The sequence below is a fragment of the Manis pentadactyla genome, chromosome 2, assembly GCF_030020395.1.
Source record: "Manis pentadactyla isolate mManPen7 chromosome 2, mManPen7.hap1, whole genome shotgun sequence".
NCBI lineage: Eukaryota > Metazoa > Chordata > Mammalia > Pholidota > Manidae > Manis > Manis pentadactyla.
The window spans coordinates 2,171,711-2,196,445 of NC_080020.1; the positions used below are offsets into that span (position 1 = coordinate 2,171,711).

At 45.9% G+C, this 24,735-nt stretch overlaps 1 protein-coding gene across 3 annotated transcripts in view; it reads left to right on the forward strand.

The window, feature by feature from the left end:
• LHFPL6 (LHFPL tetraspan subfamily member 6) overlaps positions 1-24,735 on the forward strand; it is a 142,001-nt gene that overhangs the window by 109,374 nt on the left and 7,892 nt on the right. For all 3 annotated transcript variants that reach the window (XM_036904913.2, XM_036904915.2, XM_036904912.2), the window contains exon 3: positions 19,336-19,434. In XM_036904913.2, coding sequence (XP_036760808.1) covers positions 19,336-19,434 — 99 coding nt within the window. The remainder of the gene's footprint in view (positions 1-19,335; positions 19,435-24,735) is intronic.

Here is a 24,735-nt window from a genome sequence, read left to right on the forward strand (position 1 = left end):
AAGGGCAGTCATCACAGAAACTTTCGGTTTTGATCACGCATTATGAACTATAAACAATCAGGTCAATTATGATTATTCATTTGATTTTTATACTTGATTTATATGTGAATCCCACATTTCTCCCTTATTATTATTATTATTATTATATATATATTTTTTAAATACACAGAAGCGCTTTTTGTAGCAAACAAAATCTCAACAGTAGAATGGATAAATGGCGGTATGTACACATGCTGGAGTGCCTGGGTTCAAGCCCCCTCTCTGTGCCTTATAAATTGTGCAACTTTGGCCTCTCTCTTCTTGTTTCCTTATTTATAACATAGGGACAGTTGTGGCACCTGGCACTGAGGGTCGTCGTGAAGGTTAAATGCATTAGAAGCCTAAAGTTCTGCGGCTGGTCAGATGCGTAGTAAGTGCTCAATAGCTGTTAGTCTGTGTATCATTAGGATTCCTACTGTGATTCCTGAAGGAGAAAAAGAAAAGGAAAAATTTATTAAGGCCTAGGAGTCGTAGTCAATCAGAAAGTCGTATGTAAAATGTAGGATTGTTTGGCAAAGACCCTGCCTGCCAACTCCCAAATACAACTCTTTTCTCAGATGTTCTTCAAACACAATGTGTTCATCACTTGTAGTTAAATGTATTCAAACCATTCTACTCTTCCTAGTCAGACACAATTATAATTATTATAAATTATTAGGCTCTTTTTGGTAAATATAGGTGGTCTCCTGATTCAGTGAGGTAGACTAGACTGTGAGGCTCAGTAGACCCAAGAATGTATAATTGCTAAAACCCAGTAAAAGTTTGCTTTTAGCTCACATCACAGTCCAGGGGGGTACTGGTAAGTCAGCTTCCATAGGGTGATTCAAGGATTCAGGCTCCTTTGAAAGGTGTACATCCCCTAAGGCTCATTGATAGCTCTTCCCAGTTAACAGAAGCAGGACAAGAGTGAGAAGGGGCTGCACGTCTGCCTGGAGAGCTGTGATGTGAAAGCACACATCACTTACCCGCACATTCCTCTGACCAGACACTTCAGTTAGTGTCCACCTTCAGTTAGAGAGGCTGCTAAGTGTAGCTTAAGTGCATGTCCCAGAAGAAGAAACTGAATTTTGGAAATAGTCAGTAGCATTTGCCAGTGCTTACAAATAGATGATGGTATGTCTCCCCCTGCAAACACAGACGCAGATTCAGAACAGATCTTCCACACACCTATTTACTAGTAGTCAGGCCCTGACAACGACGGGGTCGTCCCCCGTGCTCGCCCAAATCCCAGCTCTCTGTCCTTGCGGGTGCTTCACCTACAGCTGACGCGAAGGAGTCCCTTGGAGCTAAACGCACACTGTTCTAGGGACAAGACTTAGTTAACCTGAGCAGCGATCCAGCAGTCAAGTCCTGTGCATCCTACCTGCACACAGCGCTGTTTGGGAATCAAGTCTCAGAAACAGTTTCCAGGAGTGCACCCTCCAGGACTCACTAGGATCTTTGCACAACCAGAGTGAAGCATGTCTATAGTCCAGCCAATCCATTTATCTTAAGCACCAATAATGTCACTAACCAAAGCCTTCTCTAACATCCATTTTGCCAATTATAAAAGCTCCTAAGCTCCTAGCCTAGAGATAAAAGTAACTAAGGCAAACCTGAAGCGGCCATGCTGTGCAGCTCTGTGAAACACTAGATAACCACAGGTAAGCGTCTCTTCTTAGGGCGCCAGATCACCCCCAGGGGTCCAGTAACTGGATGACTCTCACTCACATGTCATACTACCCATGCAGAAATATATTTTAGGCAACATAACATGAAAAGTAAGTTTAACTGTTTATTTAAATATCCCTCCACAGAAACATCCGCCTGGGAAGCTTCCCCTATAATAAACCACTTACTTATAAATCTGTGGTTTACTGTGGACTAATTACTTGAAATCTGGGGTGTAGATTGGCAGCCCGGCAGCCCTGTGTGTGAACTTGTTCTCAGTCTTGCCACTGTTTTTCTCCTCTTCAGAGATGAATAGGGGACAAGGACTTCCTGATCCAAGAACCTTCAGAAGAGAAGGCAGTAGTGAAATGTTGGCATTCTTTGGAGACTTCTCTTTTAGAAAACAGCCCCAAGCCGCTGGGCACTGACTGGTCATCTCCAGGGGGCGTGTCTACTGGGTGGTTTTGTCAAAGTACTTGTGCTGATATTGTGCTCCGACTTGCTGCGCTTCCTGGGATGTGGCAAGTCTCTGTTGTGAATGTTCTTCATACATTTTCTGAGGTACGGGAAAATCCTTCTCTTGTCAGTTCTGCGTCACCGTTGCTGGTGGGCGGTGGGGAAAGGGTCTGTTTCCCTGAAGTGATGTCTGCAGCGATGTTGTCCAGGTCCTAATGTTCCTCAGTGCCGAGGCGGCCTCCCCAAGGGCGCCCGAGGCCCCCCTGCTGCGCCCTGCGCTGGGGCAGCTGTCTGCGTTCCCCATGGCAGTGGCGAGGGACTGTCGGCTCTCCAGCCCTTCTGCATTCTTCAGTGAGCTTGCATCATACTGCCAGGCACAAAGCGGTGCCTGCCGACGGCCAAAGGAATGAATACACGTGGCCGCAGGATTTGTGATGTTGTGAAAGACTTTTTGTTCCTTAGCTTGCTTTTTTTTGTTGTTTAATTAGAAAAACTTTTCTTCATACAGCATCCTTTTTAAGCATCCTTTTTAATTCAGAGAGGTAGACAGTTTTACCATCTGAAAGTTACAGATAAAATATTTGGGTATCTGAGCAATGATTTCCAGTCTATATCCTCAATTTTAAGAATTTTTATCATACACCAAAAGCTCCCCCTTAAACTTTTATCTAGCATTTGAGGTTGAACATGATCCAGAAAGGATTATTGTGTGTGTAATAAAAATGGTAAGCTCTCTAAAACCTGGCTCAGATCCTGCCATATTGTGGAATAGCACTGAACAATACTGAATTATTTTTCTAGAAGTTGACTGATGCTCAAAGGACCCCATTGTTATAGAACAGCTTGTTTTGGATTGACTTTGTTTCGGCACATTATCTCTTTCCTGATCAAGGGCGCATTTTAAATGCCGTCACCCAAAGACCATCCTGATAAGTTCTATCTCTTCACGTCAGGAAGTGTGAGGGGGTATTGTGTACGTTGAAGTGTCACGTCAGATTGTGTGCAATGGAAGGCGGGCGTGCAGCGGTGAAGACCATGTGGCCCAGAGATGTGTGTGTGTCTCTGAACTCACCGGCGCTTAGAACACGATGATGGCAGCACATGCCTGTGGGTGGCGTCCGCATAGTATCTTGGTGCATCTCGATCACTTGAACTGTCAGTTCAGATGAACGAAGGGGTTATGTCTTGAATCTGAAACCCACTTAGAATTATGAATCTGAGGCCACTTTGGCCTGTGGATCCGGTGATGCTGTCGGTCACCTCTGAAGGCAACAGGTGCCTCGTATGCTGCGGTACACTCCACCCCTTTACCTCTGCGGCATGCTGACCTGCAGCCGTTTTCACTGCTGGGGTGGCTCTTTGCAAAACACGCAGGTCACTTTGCATGGAGCAAGTCAAATGCCAGCCTTACTTTCTTGAAGATGACCAGTTTAGCCACATCATCAAATAATAACAACACAAATCTCTCATCCCTTCCATTACTATTGAAATATTTCTCATTTCTGTGCATGCTGCTAGAAGCTCCACAGTGGAGGACCTGCTTGCATTTTCTGACGTTGACAGGTAATGTCACATGACAGGGCACCGGCTGGGTATCTGTCATCGTCCACTTCTGTTTACACTTGATTCTTCTGTTTCTGTGGCTCAAGCCACAGCAGTTCACTGTGGGCATAGGGTTAAAGGGAAGGAAGATATGCTTATTGTGTATTTGGTGCAAAATACAGGAAAGCCCCATAACAAAAACTGAATGGCTCCTGCTTGTGGCGTGTTGCATGTTTTATTAAAGCATTTTATTTCCCTGCATTGAGAATAGGAAGTCTCTGGGTATTTATAATGGGCTGTCTGTAAGCACTCATCCTGGAAGATCTGTATAAGGATCAAATAAATTACACTTAATTAAAGTGATTATACCAGGAACTCTGTAACATTGTTTTTAATTTGAGGATGAAAAGATTTCTTCATTACTACAAAATAATTCCCTGGCCTTCCGGTCTGCATCTGGGGAAAGATTTCTGCCTGCATTAGGGCAGTTTAGTTTAGTCCATAGGTTAGACCACCAAGACTTTGTCATAAATAAAGTAGCAATTTGAATTTATATAACTGACTTATTAATAAAACTCAGCTGTTCCTCAGGCAAACTGAATAATTTATTCAATAGTCTTGGACATTTTTAAGATTGTGTATATATTGCTTTTGCTTACTGAATTTCCACTGTATTTCAAGAAGGATTTGGGGTTGCTGAATATAAACACCCTGCTTGACACCATGGCGGGTACCAAGGTAATATAGTCTGTGGCATCCCTTCAGTGGCCCGGTTGGAAGGGCAAAAGGAACAGCACAGAGCCACACGCTGTCCCAGATGGGCACTGGCCCTCTTTCCTTAGTTTACAGAAGGGAAATGGCCCTGTTCCTTTCCAAGAGAATCCAGTGCTGTTTAGCTGACTCTGTAATTGTTTTGATGGCTAATTAACTAAGTCAACTTTTGTAAAGTGGTTCTTGAAGAAAAGAAATGGACAGGTCATCAATCAGTCATCATTAATAATCATGTGCAAAGATTTATGCTCTGTGTACATATGTATGTGGATGGATCAGTGAATACGAAGGTAAAACACCCTTCAAAACAACTATTCCTTATGTCGAAAAGCATCACTTTTATAGTTCATCGCATTTAATTCCTATTTGCGGCCTGATCTTTTTCTCAGTTATAAAAACCTATTTTCAAAGCTTTTCTGAGTCGTTTTCCTTAACAAATACCAAGTCTTGATGACATGATCTAATTCTTCCATATTTAGATTTCTGAGATGTTTGGCTCATTTTCCATTTGGCATTTAATTGGGGGAGGATCAACAATACTTAAGAGATGTTTATAGCTAAAGGTCTGGAAAACAGAAAGCACACGGGCTACAGAGTAATGATGCCTTCACCTGCGTCAAGGTTAGCTTCGAGCTGAGCTGTACGCAGGAGGTGGGGTGCTCAGGGTCTTGGTGCAGAAGAACCAGACTCCACCCTAGAAATTCTCAGGCCGAAGATCTCTAACGAGATTGGAGAGCCTGGGAAAATCATTAACTACTTGGTCAGCACAGAATTGTCTTTAAAAAAGGGTGGGGGTCTATGGGATCCAGTGGGAAAAGTTAGTATCTATGAAACCCAAAGAAACACAAGTAAATACAATGGAAATAGTGAAGGACATTCACTTTCAGTTTAACGTGGGTTACACAATTCTGTTAGTAGAGGATAATTAAAGATATGACTTCATCGACTGGGCAACATATCCACCCCGTTTGGTCTTGAGGCCTACGTGGGCCCCACAAAAGTCGAATCAGAATTCCCTGGCATGCTGATGCTGGGGGGGAAAATGACCCTGGGTCTCTTGCTGTCCCGGAGTTTACCTCTAGGCTGGAAATTGTAGGTGATGGTCACTCCCAGCAGGGAGCCTAGGCTCAAGTATCTCCTTGTCAGCGTGACCACAAAATTGTCTGACGTGATTTGGTTGTTTCCATTAGAAGACTTAACATTAAATGTACAAATGTTTAAGGAAGTCACCCTGTAACATTAAATGTTTTTGTATAAAGAAATCCAAACGTATTTGGTATCATAAGTGTTTGAGTATCTCCTCTGAGCCCTGTGATTAAATTAAAAATGGGTAATTGTTTCATTCAGACTTGTTTTAAGTTGAAATAATTAAGTTTGTAAACAGCATTGAACCACTTGACATAGCTTAAGATTCACTCTGTTAAAGGTATAATTTTGTTTTATTTACAAGGACTGCTTATATACGATGTAGAGTTTGTACTCTTAACAATTGAAACAATTAAGGACAGTTAACAGTAAATTCGTAAATGTAGTTTAAAATGTTTAGGGAGTTTGCTTAAAGTAATAAGTGGAACTATTCATCGATCAAAGAGCACTTAAGAGAAGTTGTGAATATTTGCCAAATTTCAAAAGGGAACAAAAAATTTTACAAATTAGGTCTAGCAATTTCAGGAATATTTATTTTTAAGAAGTAACTTCAAGATAATCTTAACTGTGCACGTGGGATGCTAACCTGATGTAATTCTTCTTCATACCCTGTATTGTTTATTGAAAAGAAGAGGTGCCCCCTGGGCAATGTTTCTACAGGCATCTCAGCCGTAATTGGGGAAGAGTGTCTGCTGCCTTTGGAGACACGGGACTGAGCTGGACCTTGGAGAGAAACTTCCAAATGTCTTACTGTCATTGCTCATTCATCCTGAACCCTGGGGAGCTCAGTTACAATACAGAAAAATAAATTAGTGTCAGTCACACCCAGGAGGTCTCTTTAATGTTACCCATTGCAAAATTAGTTTGGACAAATTCCATCCTTTGCCTTAATAGGATGAGTCCCACCATGAACTCAGCATTTGCTTAGAAAAAGGGCTGTCCCTGCCTCCAAGCAGCTCAGACTAAGTGCCCTTCACTAGTACCTTTACCACATGCCTCTCCCACCTGGAGCTCCCTGGAATTCATTCATCCTCTCTCCCGATGGGTCCTGGGAACATCACCTTAATTTGCAGCACCTGCTTGTGTTATGCAGCAGAAGGGCCCCAGAGCATCTTTTGGGTTGTTTCTGCGTGGGCTTCTTGAAATTAGCAAGAACATTTCCTGCCCTCTGTGCCCAGTCTGGGATCCTGCTCAGACCCTGCCTGTTCATGCCGGATGCAAGAATTGTGCTTTGTAGAGACAGCCAGGCAAATGTTTATATCGTCAAGGATTTGGGTGGAAGATAAGAATCTAAGGAGAATAAATATTTCAGAGCACATAGCAAATCTGTTTCTTTTAGTGCAGCCCTATGATCCATCAGGCTAATCATTTAAATATTATCCCAAATGCCTGATCAAAACTAAATAAGGATGATAATCAGTTTTTAAGATGGAGATTTTTTTTTTTACATTTTTGTGAGTGAATCTGGTTCTCTGATTCAGATAAACAGGAGGCCGCTCATTTAGGCGAATGCTGCCTACATTCAGGAAGATCTGTTCAGTAGTGGAATTCAGAAATGTGAATGCAAAGTTATGGGATGGGTGGTGGCAGCCTGTCCTTTGTGACTTATGAATTTGTCTATGCTCAAGATCGATGATACAAGTCTAGGGAAACAAAGGGCCCCATACGTGTGTTATTCGTGACCTTGTGCTTACTGTCACTTTATTTAAGCCCTTGCTTTTTATATATTCTGCATTATCCAGTTCTCTTACGATGTCACATGCATTAATCTTGCTTATAGATTACAAATTCTCTCTGATCATTTCAAAGTACTTGATAGAAAACTGATCGCACCATTAGTACTATGTGTTAATTAATGTTGGTTAACTGGGTAGTTTTAACTGGGGGAGTATATCAGTGAAGAGGTAAATACTGAGCCCATTGATACGTTCATTTTGCACAAATTTATACTGAGTGCCTCCTGCATATCAGTCAGCTTCATATGCTGAGACACAAATAGTCAAGGTGTTGGCCTCCAAAGTACATACAGCCTAGGAGGCAGATAGCACCGGAGCAAAAATGGCATAGCTAATTATAAGAAAATATCGAGAGAGCTGAGACAAGGGAAACGAAATCACAGAAGGAACTAAATCGGGTGGAGTGAAAAGTGACATCTTTGCTGAGAAAAACAACATTGAAGCTAGTGGTTCTCAAATGGCTGCCCAACGGAACCACCTAAAGAATTTAATTTAAATGCTGATGCCTGGCTCCCAGCTCCAGACATTCTGATTGAATCTGTAGGGGGTGTGACCCGGGTTGTGGGGTTTCTGAGAAGCTGTCTGGGGGGTTCTAATGCTCAGCGAAGTTTGGGAACCAGTGATTTATGCTGAGACTTGCAGGGTGAGTAGGAATTGACCAGGAGAAGATACAGAGGGGTATCAGAGCCCCTTGAGGCAGGAAGGATGGCACACTCGGGGGTGAAAGGCTCTTTGTTGGACAGGGTGAGGATGGGGTGGTTGCCAGCCACACGACACTGAGGTTGACTTTGTTGCATCATAGTGGCAGCGGAGAACTTGGAAGCGGGTGACAGCCACTGCCCCGTGGCCTCGTTACAGGTTATATAAAACGTATACATTTCAAACAAAATTCTGCCACACATTTATTTAATAAGTAGCCTTTAGCAAAGCAGACATAAAACAGGTCGAAAGCTTTGTTCGGAAGCTCCAGAAAGCCTTAGTTTTTTATTTCTAAGTGTGCTGACCTTATCATATATGAAAGGTTTACGTCAGACAAAAACGAAAGCATTCATGAGGCAGGAGCCCAGGCCCTCTGCTTGGCACCGTAAGTCAGAAATCCTTTTGCACCAGTGACTGGGCACCCATCCAACTAGAGATGAAGCCCCTTGGCGCCTTCCCTCTAAGAGCTGCAGGATTTAGGCCTCAAGAGAGAGACACAGGCCCACTGGATTCTCCTACCGTCATGCAGCAGTGGGGGTGCGGCTAACTTCCTTCTGCTTGTGCACGTATTTTGAATGTCTGAAATGTCACCAATGAGGTCCTACTATTGCAGCCATCATGCCGATTAACAAAGGATTACTTTCACCAGTAAAAACCCACTGTTGCTCTTTATTTTATACTGGCAACGTTTCTGCTCTTGATTGGTGCACAGAAACAGCAGCGCTTGAGGGCCGGCAGCAGCGGCCTCTGGGCGGTGGCTTATTGTGATCAGATGTCATCTTGCCACCCTGGCCTGGGTGTTCGTCACAGCAGGCTAGCTGAGGACTCCTGGGCATGAAGGTTTAAACCAACTGATACATGCACAAGATCACTGTGTCTCTAGGGAAGTGATTTAAGGTAAATAACAATAACGGTCATTGGAAAGGAGCTGGGGATAAAAGTCTTCTTGGAAGAGAAAGCTCACCGTGATGACTCTCCTTTCCTGCCTATTTGTAGAACACAGAGGTTATAGAGCAAAACGACACAAACTTGGAAATAACAGAAGAAATGGAGAGCTGGTTGGATGTTCCCTGTTCTAAGTGGGCACGTGCCTTCACTGTCCAGCTCCGAATGCCTTGGATGGCCATCTGATAAAAACAGTGCTTCTCCTAGGTCTTATGCAATGTATTGATCCCTATTTTTCTTTATTTCTCAATATCTGGGGATGTAAATATTATTCAGAACACTCTCGGATGCAGTTATCCAACTGTCTGGCTCTGCCCCTGGGTCCTCGTGTGCCCTGCTGCGGGAATGCCTTCCACCTTCGGCCCCTTTTCAGTAATGAGGTGGCATCTTTGATCAAGAGAAAATCGAACCGAGGGTCAGAGTGTCTCGGGGGTGCAGCCCCAGCCTCCGGCAGAGTGTGAGAGCCACTTTTCCACAGGCAGTTCAAAGACAAGGCAGAGATCTTGAAATCTGTTTGATTTCTTTTTGATGCTGCTGCACGGTGCAGCTTGAACTGCCGGCTAGGCCTTCGTGTCGCGCTCCGTGGCCAAGCCATCCGCGGCGCCTCCTCCGACTCCAGCCACCCTTCTGCTTTGCTGCCTTCGGAGCAGATCGTGTTTAGCATCGCTCTCCGTGCATGAGGCTTCCTAAGCTCTTGGTGTTACAGGTGGCCCCCGCCATCAGGGTCTGGGTTGTGGGCCGTGTAGGTCATTTAACATTCTCTGGGAGCTGTATTTCAAAAAGCAAAAGGAAGCATGGAATTAATAACGTATTTCTGTAACTCAAGGTATCAAAACACTGCCATTTCAATGGGTCATCAAGATAAAGTCTATTAGTGAAGACTTTTACCATTTTTCACCCTAAGTCTTTGCAATCCGTGTGTATCTTACCCTCCCAGCATATGTCACTGTGGACAAGCCACATTTCAGGTGCTCAATAGCCACTTGTAGCTAGTGGCTGCCGTTGGACAGCAGAAGTTTGTATATTATCACTAAGAAACCTGTCCTCTAAATGTAGTATCTGCCATCAGACCCTGTCACCTGTGACCTACTGCTACTCTTAGGAAAATAGTCCCAGTGATGGGAAACACATTTGGCTTTGACAGAGAACAGACTTAAATCAGGCTCTTGAGGAATCCTCTGTCCACAGACCTCCACCCCGCCCAGAAGTCCTACCATCAAAGCAGCCTTTGTACCATCGGGATGGGCCAGCCCAGGCCCTTGGGGGCAGCCCTGGGTCCCTGAGCTGGGGTGGGGGCGCCCTGAGCAGAGGTGGGCTGGGAGGGCCCCCTCGAGGTGAGCCGCTAGGCAGCACAGTGACACAGTGCACCCTGGGGCCGCACTGCTTTTTACTCATCGGGAAGAGCCGCCCTCCCCTCCCATTATCACAGGTGAAGACTCCTTCCTAGGCGCCCTCGGGGCCAAGCGTGGCCAAGCTGTCAGTCTTCTCCACAGTCACCTTATGTCCTCGTAAAAACTGACGTGGCATCTGTGAGTCTGTGTTGCATATTCAAAATACAGCTGGTAACTTTTTTCCAGTTGATTTTGAAAAAGAACTGCTGTGCAGAGCTTACACTTTGTCCATTTTATAGATAGAGAAAATCTGAATTTCCCATTAAGCCTACCATTTAGATTGATTTTTTTTTTAAGCACGTGCCAGATCCTTCCCTACGTCCCAGGGGCTCCCAGGACCAGTGGCTGCTGTTGCCGGGATGACAGGGTTAAGGGTGTTGCTGGTAGGAGGCTCACTGCCTTGTGGGGTTCGGATGTGGGGCCCTGATGTGTTTGGTCCCACAGCCTAACCATCCTGGTTAATTGTTCACAGCAACATAGAGCTGATGGAAGCAGACTGATAGCCCCGGGGGTAGGGTGCTGGCAAACCCAAGAAAGGTATGGGGGTAACTAATCAGTGGGGATACTTGGTGAAACCTAAATTTCAAAAAGTCAGAAGGAAAAGGCTAATCATGTACATCTCCATAAAGCTCAGCGACCATCATTCTGCCAATCTGCTGCAGCACCAGTCTGATAACTTCTGCAGAGCACAGACACGCTGGAGGGGTGCCCCCCGGCCCTCGTTGACTCCGGCAGCAGGAGATGGTGGGGTCGTCATTTTCCGCTGCTGATTCCAATTTCCCCACATCTGTTTAATCATGAAGCTGGTGGATTTCTCTTCTGCGGTGAAAACGGGCAAGTTCTCAGGTTTAAAGGGGAGAAATAGGCAATGAGGAACAAACTATACTGGATTTCTCCTTTTCTAGTTTTTACTTTCATTGCTGTTTATCTAAGAGGGTTCACATGAATGGCTGTGGCACTTGTGTGCACTTCTGTAAAAGTCCAAATAAGTGTCATTAAAGCCACCCCACATTTGAAAGGACACCCGGGTGTCTGTGATATGCTGGACTTGGGCCACTCGGTGTGTCTCTTGGGCACTTGCGGTTACACACCACGTAGTTGTGACACCAGAATTCAGGGTCACGTGGGCTCCATAAAGGAACAATCCAAGCTAGTTTTTTTACATATCGCCTGGAGTATGCTATGCTGTGTTTAAACTACCTTTTTTCTATATTTCTTCCTGTTTATCTCCCTTGCGGTGAAGCTTGAAGTTGTCGAAACTGAGATATAATAAGGAAAAGGGACAAAGGAAGTTGGAATGCGCATCACGGTTGATGCTGACAGGCATTTTGGTGCTGGGGAGATACAGAAGGCTCTCACTGACACCCGCCATCCTTATGACGGTCTGAAAAGTCTAAAAGCTGTTCCTTTGACAGCAGAGATGTCCAGTAGGACTGTCTACAAATGAAAATTCCTTGGGTCTGGGCCGTCCCCTGGGGCAGCCGCTAGCCATGTGTGGCTGTGGAAAGTGTGAAATGGGCTAATGTGACTAAGAAACTGAGTATTTAATTTACACGGATCGAAGTGAGGCCGATTTCTTTTCACAAGTTAACAGTAACAGAAACCATCATTGAGGCGCAAGGTGTCATGTCAAGGTACCCACTGTTGCCATCCCGCTTCTTACATTTGGCTACGGCTCATTTCCACTTCACGCCGGGTTCACCTTCCAGGATCAGACTGAATTTATGAATTTCTTTATTTTAACCCTGGCAGGCAGTGTCCTCTGATCTCCTGGGCCCTCCGTCCCATTCCGGGTGTTGGTAAAGATGCAAGAGGCGGCACTAGCAATTTAGCCGTAGCACTTTGACCTCTCAGAGGTCCTTTCCTTCCCACAGCTTGGCCCTTATAGAATCCTATCTTTTTCAGCCCCATGCTTCTCCCCCGTCCATAAGCCAGAGTTAATAATTCCTGCCCTGCTTTCTTAGACCTGCCACCCTAAGCTTCCAATCAAGATATATCTACATATGTGTTTTTTTTTTAAGAGTTTAGAAAGAACTTGTGCACCCCTCCCTCCAATTTTGTCTCCTTCCTAATGGTCATTTTCCTCTTCTAATAAATGCTGCTTAACGTATTTTCTTGCTGGTTTAAAACCTTCTGTTTTAAATTCTTCCTCTCAAAGAGGCTTAACTCAGTTTTTCCTCTGAATCTTTCAAACCATTTTGAGCATAAATGAACATATTAAAACCACTTTAGACTGTGATTTCTGTACTGATTTCCTCAAAAAGATGGCTATAAGTACTATTGAAATGTGGTTAGTTACAGATTGTAATATAGGCAGCAGAATAAACCAGGTGGAGTGTTAAGCTCTTGTGGGTTGCAAACAACTTGCGTTGAAGCTTTGAAAGTCCTTGGATGGAATTTTTATAGCATCTGGAAAACCATACGGTTTTAAAAACATGCATTCTGGCACCAATTACTGGCTCCACGGAAGACCTTGAGTTGTAGACGGGTTAGCTGCACGCATGTCGAATGGTCGTAAAAAGTGATCTGCTGTATTCGAGGCTGGTGGTGCTTGGCTAAATTCCATCGATTCAATGGTCCCAGAAGGCAAACTGGTACCAGTACAGCTCCCAGGCTGGTGAAATGAAGCCTGGCACCGAGTGACCTGGGATACGGGCCAGGGGATGGAACTGGCTCCCGGAACTCCCAGTCACTGTTTGCCACAGTAACGTTTCCCCTAATGGTAAATTAAAGGCGGAGACTCACAGGTCCCGTCCACAGAGCCCAATGTCACATGGCCTTTTTTTTTTTTAAATAACTTCTTTCTCCAAGGAGCTCAGGAGAGGATAGAACGGCTTCCTCGGAAGCTCAGCAGGAAAGCAGGCGAAGAAGGAGCAGCCCCCAGGTGGGACTAAAGCTCTTTCCTCTGCAGTCTCCCCGATTATTGTCCCCCACATCTCGTACCCTGGCAGTCCTGGGGGAGTCTCCTGGGACGTAATCCGAGAACAGACCCGAAGAGTCACGGAAGGTGTGTGCTGAGATGCTGAGGTCCTGCCTCCACCCTAAAATAACTTTTATGGCATTCTAATGCCACTCGGCAAGTCTCTTGCTTCTCTTTTGTATATTTATAAACTTTTGCTCCCTCTATATAAACACACACACGCGCACCGAGTCTCCTAGACCTCCAGCTAATTCAGGAGCTAAAACTTAAAAGAAACGGCAATTTATTTAAAGAGTCGTTCGGGCTTTCCTGAGCCCTCCCCACCGCAAAAGGTGGGTGGGGGGGTTGGGGTTTATTTTCTTCTGCTAACCAGGAGCTTCCAGAATTAGGATTATATGGAAATATGAACGTCAACTTCAAAACAGAAGTCTGTATGCTGGAAGAAGACTAGCTCCGTGATCGTGAGGGCAGGAATAAAGGGAGGCCAACCTTGAGATGAACTGCAGGCCAGGGGGTGTTTGACCTTCCTTTGCCTCCTTCATGGATGGCTTGCAAGGATGAATTAAGTAAAAATCTGAAAATTTCTTTGAGCGCTTTGAAGAAAGAAGCCGTTTATCTATAAATTATGATCACACAGCCTGGGTCTCCCCTGCCAAGCATCATGCATGGCTAACTATGGCTGATGTGTAAGAGATGCTTCCTCCAGGCTGGAAGGGTGAGGGTCCCAGTAGACCTTAGTCCTTTGACCCAGTAAGGCAGAGATTTATGGTGTCACGTGTGCCGACTGCGGACCCCTCACTGAACCTCGGCGTCGTGCCTGGGAAGCCCAGAGCCTCTGTTTTTTCCCTTCTCGGAGGCCCTTCTGAGGAGGCAGAGAGCGTGGGGTGGGGTGAGGGGCAGGAGTTGGTCAGTAAGCTGAGAAAATAACTTTCCACTTTTTTCTTTGCATGCACTTCCCTTTGTCCACTTACTTCCTAAGAGGGTAAAAAAGTCAAACAGTGAAAGAAGAAAATATTTTTGGCCAGGTCTGCTAGTTTCCTAGGGCTGCTGGAAGAAAGGGCTGGAAACCACAGAAAGGGATTCTTTCACTGTTCTGGAGGCCACATGTCAGAAATCCAGGTCCTGGCAGGGCTGTGCCCTCTGAGGGCTCTTGAGAAGAGCCCATCATCACCTCGTCTCAGCTTCTGGTGGTCCTGGTGGCAGCCCCACTCCAAATGCACATCTGTCTTCGTGCAGCCGTTGTCTGTCTGGTCCAGGGGTCTTCCTGTGGCTGTCTTCTTACATGGACCCCATGACACTGGATTACAGGCCTCTCTACTCCATTGAGACCTCAGTTAACTACCTCTGCAATGACCCTACTTCCAAATGAGATCACAGACTGAGGTCCTGGGGATTAGGACCTCAAAATATCTGAGGGTGCAGAGACACAATCCAACCCATCATACCAGGTTAGCACAGTTTGAAAATGTTGGGAGCTGAACCTTCCTCTCCTATGAAACAGGCCCAGGAAGCCCCTGGGAGAGCAGGTAGGTGCGGCCCGACCCCGCGGAGCAGCAGAGGGGCCCGGGGCTGTCTGCCCTCCATCCCTCCAGGTCCCCTGGCCCTTCCCAACTGTGCAGGTGCTCTTCGCCCCCCATGGACATCCCCCAGGGCCTTGAAGGGCACAGCATTAAAAGCTGTGGGACTAAATGTCCACTGGGTTCCTTTCTCAATGAAATCCCAGGCCTTTGTGCAGGCAGCTTTTAGGAGCACATATTCTGAAAATCATCGGTTTATAGAGCTTCTTTGAAAGCAGTTGTATTTCCTTTGCTTATTGGTTTTAACACAAAAGAGGTAGAATCTATGCTGAAAGCGAAGCTGCCGTGTCACCTTGGCATTGCCACCAGCAACCGTCCGAGCAGCTGCGCAAAGAGCTTAACACAGACTCAGAGTTGATTTTCTGCCCCTTACGCCGGAGCATCCGTGTGAAATCACGGCCCATACAGCTTATTCCCCAGAATCTCTCTCCTTCATAAAGTTGGAGAAGTAGAAACTCATCCTTGCAAGGATTGAAATAGACTGGACCGCAGCCAGTCCCGCCTACAGAGTGGCATCAGGCCCTCCAGCAAGACCAGTGACTGCCCAGCAGAGCCTCGGCCAGGCCCACATGTGTCCCACCCTGACGGTGGCCCTGGGACAGCTGGCCGGGCTCCTGGGAGGAATGCGGGCTTGCTTATCAGCCTTTGGGAGGCTGTGCTCCCCCTGGAAAGGGGGAAGAACATATTTTTTAGAAGGCTGGTTGCTATGGGAGGAACAGGCGGTGGGAAAGACTACCCAGAACAGCCCGGGGGAGAGTCCTCACATCAACTCCATAAAAGGAGGCTTTAAATGGTCTCAGCTGATCCATATTTTTAGAAAATTGTTTTGACTCAGCCTGCCTGTGTGTAATACTATTGCCAGAACCAGCAAAGAAAGGGAGATAAACATGCTGTTGTGATTTTTCCTTTTATGCCTCCCGTGAAGCGCTAGGTAGCACAAATCATGTTCACAGCTTTGATCAGCTGCTCAGGTCCGCTTGGAAAAGGAGGCATTCATCTGAGGCTCTGCTCTCCCTCTGTGAGTGAGGTAGAAATTTTGATGGTGGGGAGAGTTTCCCTGGAGAAAGCCCAGTCTGAGCCACCACGGGCGCTACTCTGTTTGTGCCCTGTGGTATTTAATATTTAACAGACATCATGAACCAGTAGGGTGAATGCAAATAAAACATACAGCAGAACTCCCAGCCTTCCAGGAGATACAATACTTACCAATAACTACAGCAAGGAGGTAAGCCCCAAATAAATGGGATGCAGTGCCTCCCGTAGGAGCTCACAGAAAGGGGTAAATCTGTATCTTCCTGAAGAGGCCAGGGCAGGTTGTTTGTGGAAGCTTCTAGAACTTAACAGCAGAGTCTTTTACTAATCAGGTGGAATCTTGTTATTTTCATGGTGGAGTCACTTAAGGGGTAATAGTGTCTCCGTCAGAGAGAAGGGATTCAACTTTCAGAGATGAGAAAGTTCAAGACATATGCAGAGAACCGATAGTCCCCGGTCAGAAATGCCTTTGGGGCTGGCCGGGGCCCCTGCGTCATTTAATGGGACTGCCGTCACTTGACTCCAGCCAGCTGTGTGCAGGCTCAGTGCTGGCATGTCTTTCAGCTATTGACACAAGAAATAATGGACTTGCAGGTGAAGAGCCCCACTTAGTAAAGCATGAAGTTCGTCAAATCCAACGTGTCTGCGGCTGAACTCAGTCTGAGGGTGGCAAGTGTGGGACCTTAAAAGGCCTTGTGTCCCAGCAGTGGAATCTGGTAGGTGGGAGAGACCTCTGGACTGGGACCCAGGAGCCCTGGGACTGATCTGGGCTTGTATCCGTGGACAAGCCTCTTCTGTCCTCTGAGCCTCAGTTTCTAGAAAGCTCTTTGAAAGGAGGTGTGATTTTCAAAAGCCTAAGCAAGCCACCTTCTAACAGAACAAATAGCTTCCTCCTCCTCATGCTTTCAGGGTCTGAGCTCTTGTTCTCCCTCCACCGCTGGATTTTTTATTTCCATTTTGGGAAGGGACCGTCAGCGGACGGTGAGAACGGATGGGAAGGGCGCACGTAGATCAGCGTATGGAGACTTGGAGATGGAAACGTGCCAGCCTCTTGCAGAGAAAGTCCAGACAGGCTGCGGGACGGAGCAGCTTTCATGAGAAAAGTAAAGAAAACAGTTTCCCTGAGTGCTTGCTACAAAAAAGAAGAGAAAGGATGGATAAGTATCCAAAAAAACATAAAAGATGAATTGATGGGAAATGCTGGTGTGACCACCGAAGGGGCAATAGGTGGAAAAAGTCTCAGTATAAAAAAAATAACACACTGTGGAAAAAAGAAAGAAGCAATAGTCATGGAAAAAAGTGAGATCACATAAAATTTGCAAGAGCAGCCTGGAAAAAATAAGGCTTTATGAGTCTCACAGGAGGACTCTCTTCTTACCACCTGTGAAGAGTAATTGGCCTGGGCCTGGCTGCAGGTTCGTTTTGCCTTCTTGACAGGAGCTGAATTGTTATGTTAATATTTCTCTGGCTAAGTGTTAAATACGGACTTTGAATAGAAAGTTTTGCAGATGGGAAAATTCCCAGCCATCGGGTTCTACCTTGACCGTTGAGCTCCTTACAATCTTCAGACTTCCCACTCAAACCCTAAGAAAGAACTAGCATCATGGCAGATGTTCCTAGCGTTGTGTGAAAACCAGCAGTTTCCACCACGAGCTCTCTGCGGAAGGTGGTTTCTGGGCAGGCAGAGTGCCCGCTATGGTGTAGGCCCTGGAGGCCACCTGGGCTAAAGGGGGGACCCTTACCATGCACAGTGCAGCCCCCAAGGGCCTGCCTCTGTGCCTTTGTCTGCCTTCTCTTCTCCCTCAACCCTGACTTCCTCTAGGAGGTCATTGCACTGACCTGGCTTGTATGCCATTGAATAGGGTGAGGACTAAACCCTAGGGTACTCAGGTTGAAGTGGCATAAGAGTCAGTGCATTATTCAAAAGGACTTTTTTAAGCTAAAGAATTATTGAGCCATTCGTTGGATGATTATTTTCCTCCCTTTTAAAGGGCAGCCTCTCGATTTCTAAGACCTCCTACAAAACACAGAATGGCCTTCCTCGTGATCTGCTGCCTCGTGATAGCTGACTTCAGCGAGGTACTTGGTGGAAATTTAAGATTGAACTAATTTACGCTAATTTGTGATTTACTTGTAACCCCTTTAAAGTTGCAACGTCGCTAGGATTTCAAAAATCAATTGCTTCTTAATTGCAAATGAGCCTGTAGGTGCGAATGGTCTCATGTCCCCTCCATCTGCCCACCTCTGTTCTCACCTTCTTCAGGCTGTTTCTTCACTTCTACACCAATAGGCACAGATTTTCAGAAAGTGTGATATTGTGACTTTTTTTCCATAATGTCTTTTATGGCAGATGACAAAGGAATTTGGTTAAAATACTGCATAAACCCTCATGGTAACCACCAGGTTTACAGATCTAATTAAAAAACCAATGTCGCTAATATAAAAGTTTGTAAGCCAGTGATTCTAACTGAGCCATTTGCTCCCCAAGAGTAAATTATGCAACTAGAGTCATTAAAATCCCCTTAGGTCACTAAGAGATCATTTGGGTAACACCTCAAATCCCAGAATATTCTCGAAGCCCCGTTTTTGCATACAGTATAATATCTAAGTGGTGTCTGATTCAGGGATATTCAAACAATGATTCCATCAAACATTGTTTTCCAAAATGTGATCTAAGATTTAACACTGCTGAAATTGAACAAGGGCAGATTCCTCCCATTACAAAGATGTTCTCAGAGGCAGGTCTGAGAAGGTGATGTAGGGAAACCCCGAACTCACCTCCAACCACATCACACCAAGTCTACACGCACATATAAGCAGTTCCTCCTGAAGAAGAGCTGATGACTGAAGAGCGTTTGCACAGCGAAGGATAGAGGGACCACACAGAGAAGGGTAGGAGAGGTGAAGACACGATAACAGGAACCCCGCCCCTGAAGCGAGGCCCACAGTAGAGGGATGTCACTGAGGGGTCCATGCGCTGACTCACCCGCCCTGGGGCACAGCGAGAGAACAGTAGTTTGAAGAGCAACTAGACCGAAGTGAAGCCAATCCATTTGCTACCTTTGAGGGTCCCTCGACTCACTTGTTTACACGGATTGGTGGTGCAGTCGGTTGGCTTTTTACAAGAGTGATTTAAAAAGCTTCTGGACTGTGTTCCCTAAACAGGATTTGCAAGGCTTTTAATGCTTTAAAAGGCAAAGTTGGGACCAAACTAAGCTGTCGATCAAGTTTGTTTTTTTCCTTTTAAGCAGACTTGAAATTGTTCTTGGACTCAAACTGACCCTGGATTGCTTAAGGGAGCCGCAGTGGGTGCTTGTTCCCAAGAGCGGGCGCCATGCTCTTTCTTTATATTGCTAATATTGATCCCTCCCCGCCTTAGCGAGAGATGCAGATGGGCGCTGGTAAAGCCCTCTTGTCTTATGTCTTTGCAGGCTTGTTGATTGGTGCTGGCTGTGCCCTCTACCCCTTGGGCTGGGACAGTGAGGAGGTCCGGCAGACTTGTGGCTACGTTTCTGGCCAGTTTGACCTGGGTAAGTTCTCTTCATGGGGGGGCACTCCTTGTAGAAAGGAGCTCTACCTGACCTTTATAGACACCGAAGATGGAAAAGGGGTGAGGAAGAAAAATGTATCCCGGTATTACCAGCATCACGCGCAGCGATGCATTCATTCCCCCGTTTATTTAGTGAAGAGTTACTGGTCATCCACGGTTTGCCTGAACTATGGGAAGTATCCTGGATACAGAGATAAGATACTGCTTCTGTTCTGACAAGTTTATAATCATTGACTATTCATTCAAAATCATAATCAAAATCAGCACTCACTGCATGTGCTAAAAATAGCTCAGTGGGGTCCACAGTGTACCTGAGAGTCATTTCCAACCAGGCAATGACAGTAAGTTTAGCTCCAGAGTAGTAGACAGCTTTGTGTCGGGGGTGAGAGTCGAGGTGGGTCTTGGACAAAGGGATGCGTGTGGATTACCTGGCAGGAGACAGAGCCCCTTGCGGGCCAGGAATGCACAACTGCCAAGGAACAAGGGACCAGTGGGCACAAGTCACCAGGAGACCACAGGGATGGAGGTGCAGGGGACAGTCCACCCGCTGCCCAAGGGCTCCGGGTGGCCTGTCTTCCCGGTGCCTCATCAGGGCATTTCTGGCACTTTTCACTTGTAGCCACAGTGTACTCAGCCATCTATTGAAAGTTTGCCTGGTGGTACACGACCTGCGTCATCATAACTTGCAATAACTGGACAATATTTCACTTGGTTGACAAACCTACATTTGCTTAACCGCGTCCTTTTTACTTTCCAGTTGGGTATTTAGTCTGTTCCAGTTCTGTTATTTTAAGACATATTATAATGAGCAATATAATGAATATGAATCTCTACAAATTATATTCTTAGAATGTTTTTCCAGAACTGGTGTTACTGGATCAATGACCATGAACCAATGAAACACTTACTGACGAATGATAGCAAACCTACTCTCCCCGAGCATATGGATAGAAAATTAAGCTGTTGACAATTAATGCGTAGAGAGTTCCTCACGTCAACATTCACTTTTCAGATGAAATACTTCACTCTAAGAAGAACAATGTTGAGGGAGCTGGTCTATTGTCGGTGTTGTTTTATCCCAAGTCCCTTTATAAATTTTGTGTTAGAACGTCTAGGAAAAGAATTACAGACACTGTATTAAGACAGTGAGAAATACGGACCAATGTGATACCACATCAAAGTCTACAAATTTGAAAATGAGCCATTTTTGTCTGACTCAATGGATGGAAAAAACCTTGCTTCCCTCAAAACAGTACTGGCTCATTCAGAGAAGCTGGTGCTCCAACTTCCACTCGATTTGCATGGATAAAAAATAAGCGCTTTCCCTGTGCTGCTTCTCAAGACTCCCTGATGCTGAGGCTTGCTAATAAGCCTGGGTCAGTCTGTGGTGGCCGTGAATGCAGAGAAGGGAAAATGCCGGCACAGAGTTGACTATCGGCTTTTTTTAGGGGGGAAACACACTGTGTCCAAGGGAGATATTTTAATTCAGTGTTTGGCCTTTCTTCCTTTCTTTGCTGTTTGGGGCATTCTTGGCTGCATCACACAGGCCTCAACTTGATGAGAATAGTGTTCTTGCTGATCTCTTACTGTGGTGTGTTGTTTTATTAATTAGCAGGTTTTAATGAAACCCAGTTCCTGTTTTTGCGACTGTCACTACTGCCCCCAGTATTTTGCATCTTCGCAGTATTGCAGGTTAAAAATTTGAATGTCAGACTTAAACTGAAAGCTCGGCTCTTTACTACTGGTAGTGATTTCTTACGTTATTGAACTCACTAAAGCCATGGTAGCAATTGAAAAACTACAGTGTTGTCTTAATTTTTGCCTTTCTATGTTTAAACTTCTCTTAGATCTGATGGTCAGAAAAATAATCGAAACTGGCATCATCTACAGATAAAATGAGTTCTGGATCCACTGAATAAGTATTTGGGGTTTATCAAGTTCTGTTTTCCAGGTTACTATGGTTTTTGCAGACACGCCATGTTTTCTTTGGAAAGAAGACCTAACAAGAACCTGGGGCATAGCCTCGTCAGTGGGCCCATCCTATGGAACTGCCTATTTTCTTTATAAAAAAGGGCTCTTGGTCTCTAAGAACACCAGTGAAGGCTGAGCACAAGTGAATGAGAAAGTCACAGATTACAGAGCACACTTGACAGAGAGCTCAGGACTGGTGCTGATTTGGGGTTCAGAGGTCCTGCCAACTACCTCTGAGCGTGAGGGGGAGCATCTTCAGTAAGGATGGCTCCAGGGCCAACTTAGTAGCCGACATCCTGCTTGCCGGGGCCACACCTAGTTTCTGCTGCATTTGAGGATCTGAGCACCTTTCTGCCTCCTCCCAAAGGAATGTATGGGCACACCTTCCTCCCAAGGCTGGGAAATATTAATATTATTAAGGTTCATGAGCTCTGTATTGTGGAATATGGGTCACGTTCCTGGAACCCCGTTATGGAAACATTGTTGCTCGCTCTCTAGAGCACATCCCCAAGGAACCCTCGCTTTTGTTCCCACATGGAAGAGGGTTTAAGGAGTACATGCATTCAGTTATCCAGCCGACAGGCGTGTGTGGGTGCTCACAAGGTGCCAGGCTCCACACTAGCGCGAGTCATGTGGTGTCAGCAAGTGATGGTAAGAGGTACTATCCGCCACCCTAGGTAACGTGACTTAGCAGGAGAGGCAGATACTCAAAAACACAACGTGCGTAGGAAATGTGCTAGAAAGGAAAAGGTTCGGGCAGCGCAGCGGGCTTTGTGGCTCTTGCTGATACTAATTCCACTCTAGTTGTAAGTCTAAGCCAGAGGTTGGCAAACATTTCTGTAAAGAGCCAGTTCGTGACTATTTTCAGCTTTGTGAGCCGTAGGGTCTCTGTTGCAGCTCTTCAGCTCTGCGGCTGTGACCTCAAAGACCCTTTGTGTATGAACGGGTGTGACTGTGCCAATAAATTTCAGTTGCAAAAACAGGCAGTGGGGCTGAAGTCTGAAGGCCCCTTATCTTAACCCAAGCATACTGCTGACACTCTAGAAATGGGTTCATTTAAAGATGCGCTCATGTGTTGATCACTTCAGCCCCGAGGGCGGCTGCTAAGGACCCTAGGGCAGTCTAGGGCTCTGCACTGACCAGCCCCATCCAGTTATCCTATTATCCTGTGTAACACTGCCATATTCTTGTGCAGTATGGTGAAATAATGGGACATGCACCATAAACTAATCTTGTTACCTCACCTCTTCACACCAGCACGGGATAGGCAGGCTTAAGCCCATGTGGGCCAGTGAGACAGAGGAGATGCTTCCAGAGGCTTCTGAGGAGCATTGTGATGCAGAAGCCATGCTCTCCCTGCCTCGGGCAGCCACCTCTGAGCAGGAGCATGGTGGGAGCAGCCTGCAGGGACAGAGGTGGGCAGAGAGGCCAGCCTGTGGTTCAGTCACCTTGCAGCTGGCCTCCCCCAGGAATTCCTGACTTTGCCCACACACAGCAGTTCATTTCCTTATGGGGTGATGTGTGGAGTACACTTTCCCTTACTTAGCCCTGGAAGCAGCCTGACTGGTATTTTAATTGTTGCTGTATCTCAATTCAAGGGGCCCTGTCCTCACCTGGGGACTTCTGGCTGAGCTTCCTGTAGGACCCGGGCAGGTGAAGAGTGAGCGCGGTGTGTTTAGGGTGGCGTGCAGGGGTAGGTGGCAGTGGGGGCCCTGGAGGAGCCAGACGGAGCCCAGGGAGGCACCCTGGAGGGGTAGGAAGACATGGGGAGGGGCGGGAAGGGCTTCCCAGGGGGATAATATTTAACCTGAGTCTGAACACAAAAGCTGTAGTTAGGCGAGAAAGGCGTTTCATAAAAAGCTCACATTTGTAGTTGTCTAAAGTAATGTGGTAGGCGTCTCGTTGAGTCTATTCTCAAAAATGCCTCCTTTCTTCAGAAAGGAGATTTGGGGAGGAATTTTAAATGCCTTGAAAATAATTTTACAAGGCTATGGGTTAGTTCTCACACATTTTAATATTTTATAAAATACAGAGCTTTGAAGCAATTTTGCAAAAAAGTACCCACTTTTACAAATCAATGATTTCTAGTCTGGTATCTTTTGGACCACACTTACGATGAAGAAGCAAAGAGCAGGCTTAAATGTATTTTTAAAACAGGAAAACAAGAGCCCAAATGGGCTGCACCTGACTTTCATAATTACCCAGCTGTGAATTGTACACCTTGCCTTGACAGTAACTCTGGACCATTAGAATCAGAGGCAGACTTGGTAAGAATGTAGATTTTTAGTTTCTGTAGCCCAGAAACTATGGTTCTCTCATTTGTGCTTTAAACAAGTACCCAAAATGATCCAAGGACCAAGGGTCAGCAGCCATAGTTCGAAAAATGATTTCTCTAATTCATACAGAAAATTAATTTTTGTACTTTGCTAGAATTCAAAAAGACACTTATTTTGTTTCATGTAACTGATGGTGTTTTAGCTTTTAGGTGACAAAAGTATGACTCCAACTGGCTTAAATAAACAAAGGTGACATTGGCAATCTCTCTTACAAGAAGGCCAGAGCGGAGGTGAGCTTGTGACTAGACGGATCTGGGGGCTCAAAATACGCCGTTCAGGTTTTCTGAGCTGGAGACCTGCCGTCCTCAGGTCCTTCCTGCGCGAGGGCCCCTCCGTCTCACGCTGGGCTCCATCCTGAGGTCAGTCCTCTTCTTGGTCCTTCATGACTGCATTCGGCACCGTGGCTGGAAGCATCCTTGTTCAGGTCAAATACACGAGCTCAGTCTCTCTCCCAGTGATGGAATAAAAGCCTCTCCCCAGCCTAGTTGGGCCAACTTTGCCAAGTGTCCCCTCCGGAATGATTCGCTGCTGCCAGGGGTACTGGCGTGGGTGTGTTCAGAGTTTTACAGAACCAGGTTTGACTGAGAAGTCATGGCACTTGTAAGGACGATGAGGGTAAGAAGAGAGAAGGCATGCCCGTCCTCTGCCTTTAGTCAGACATCAGTACCCCACGCAGCTCTTTCCGTCATGACATCTGCATTGTGGATGAAGGGTCAGGAGTGGCCTGTTGTGTGTAACTGTTAACGAAGGTGATTTTATTTATTACTTTATAAGAGAACGAAACAGTACAAATGTAAGAACAGTACTTCGACAGGAAAATCCGCTCGGTGTCGGCTGCCATCGTTCATGCAGGCATTCGTACAGGCCCATGGTCGAAGAACACTTGCTGATGGTCTTTCTCCGGCTTCCTTTCCATAGTAGTAAGTTTGGACTTACATGCCACGCATAAGGTCTTTATAATCAGGTTGTCCAAT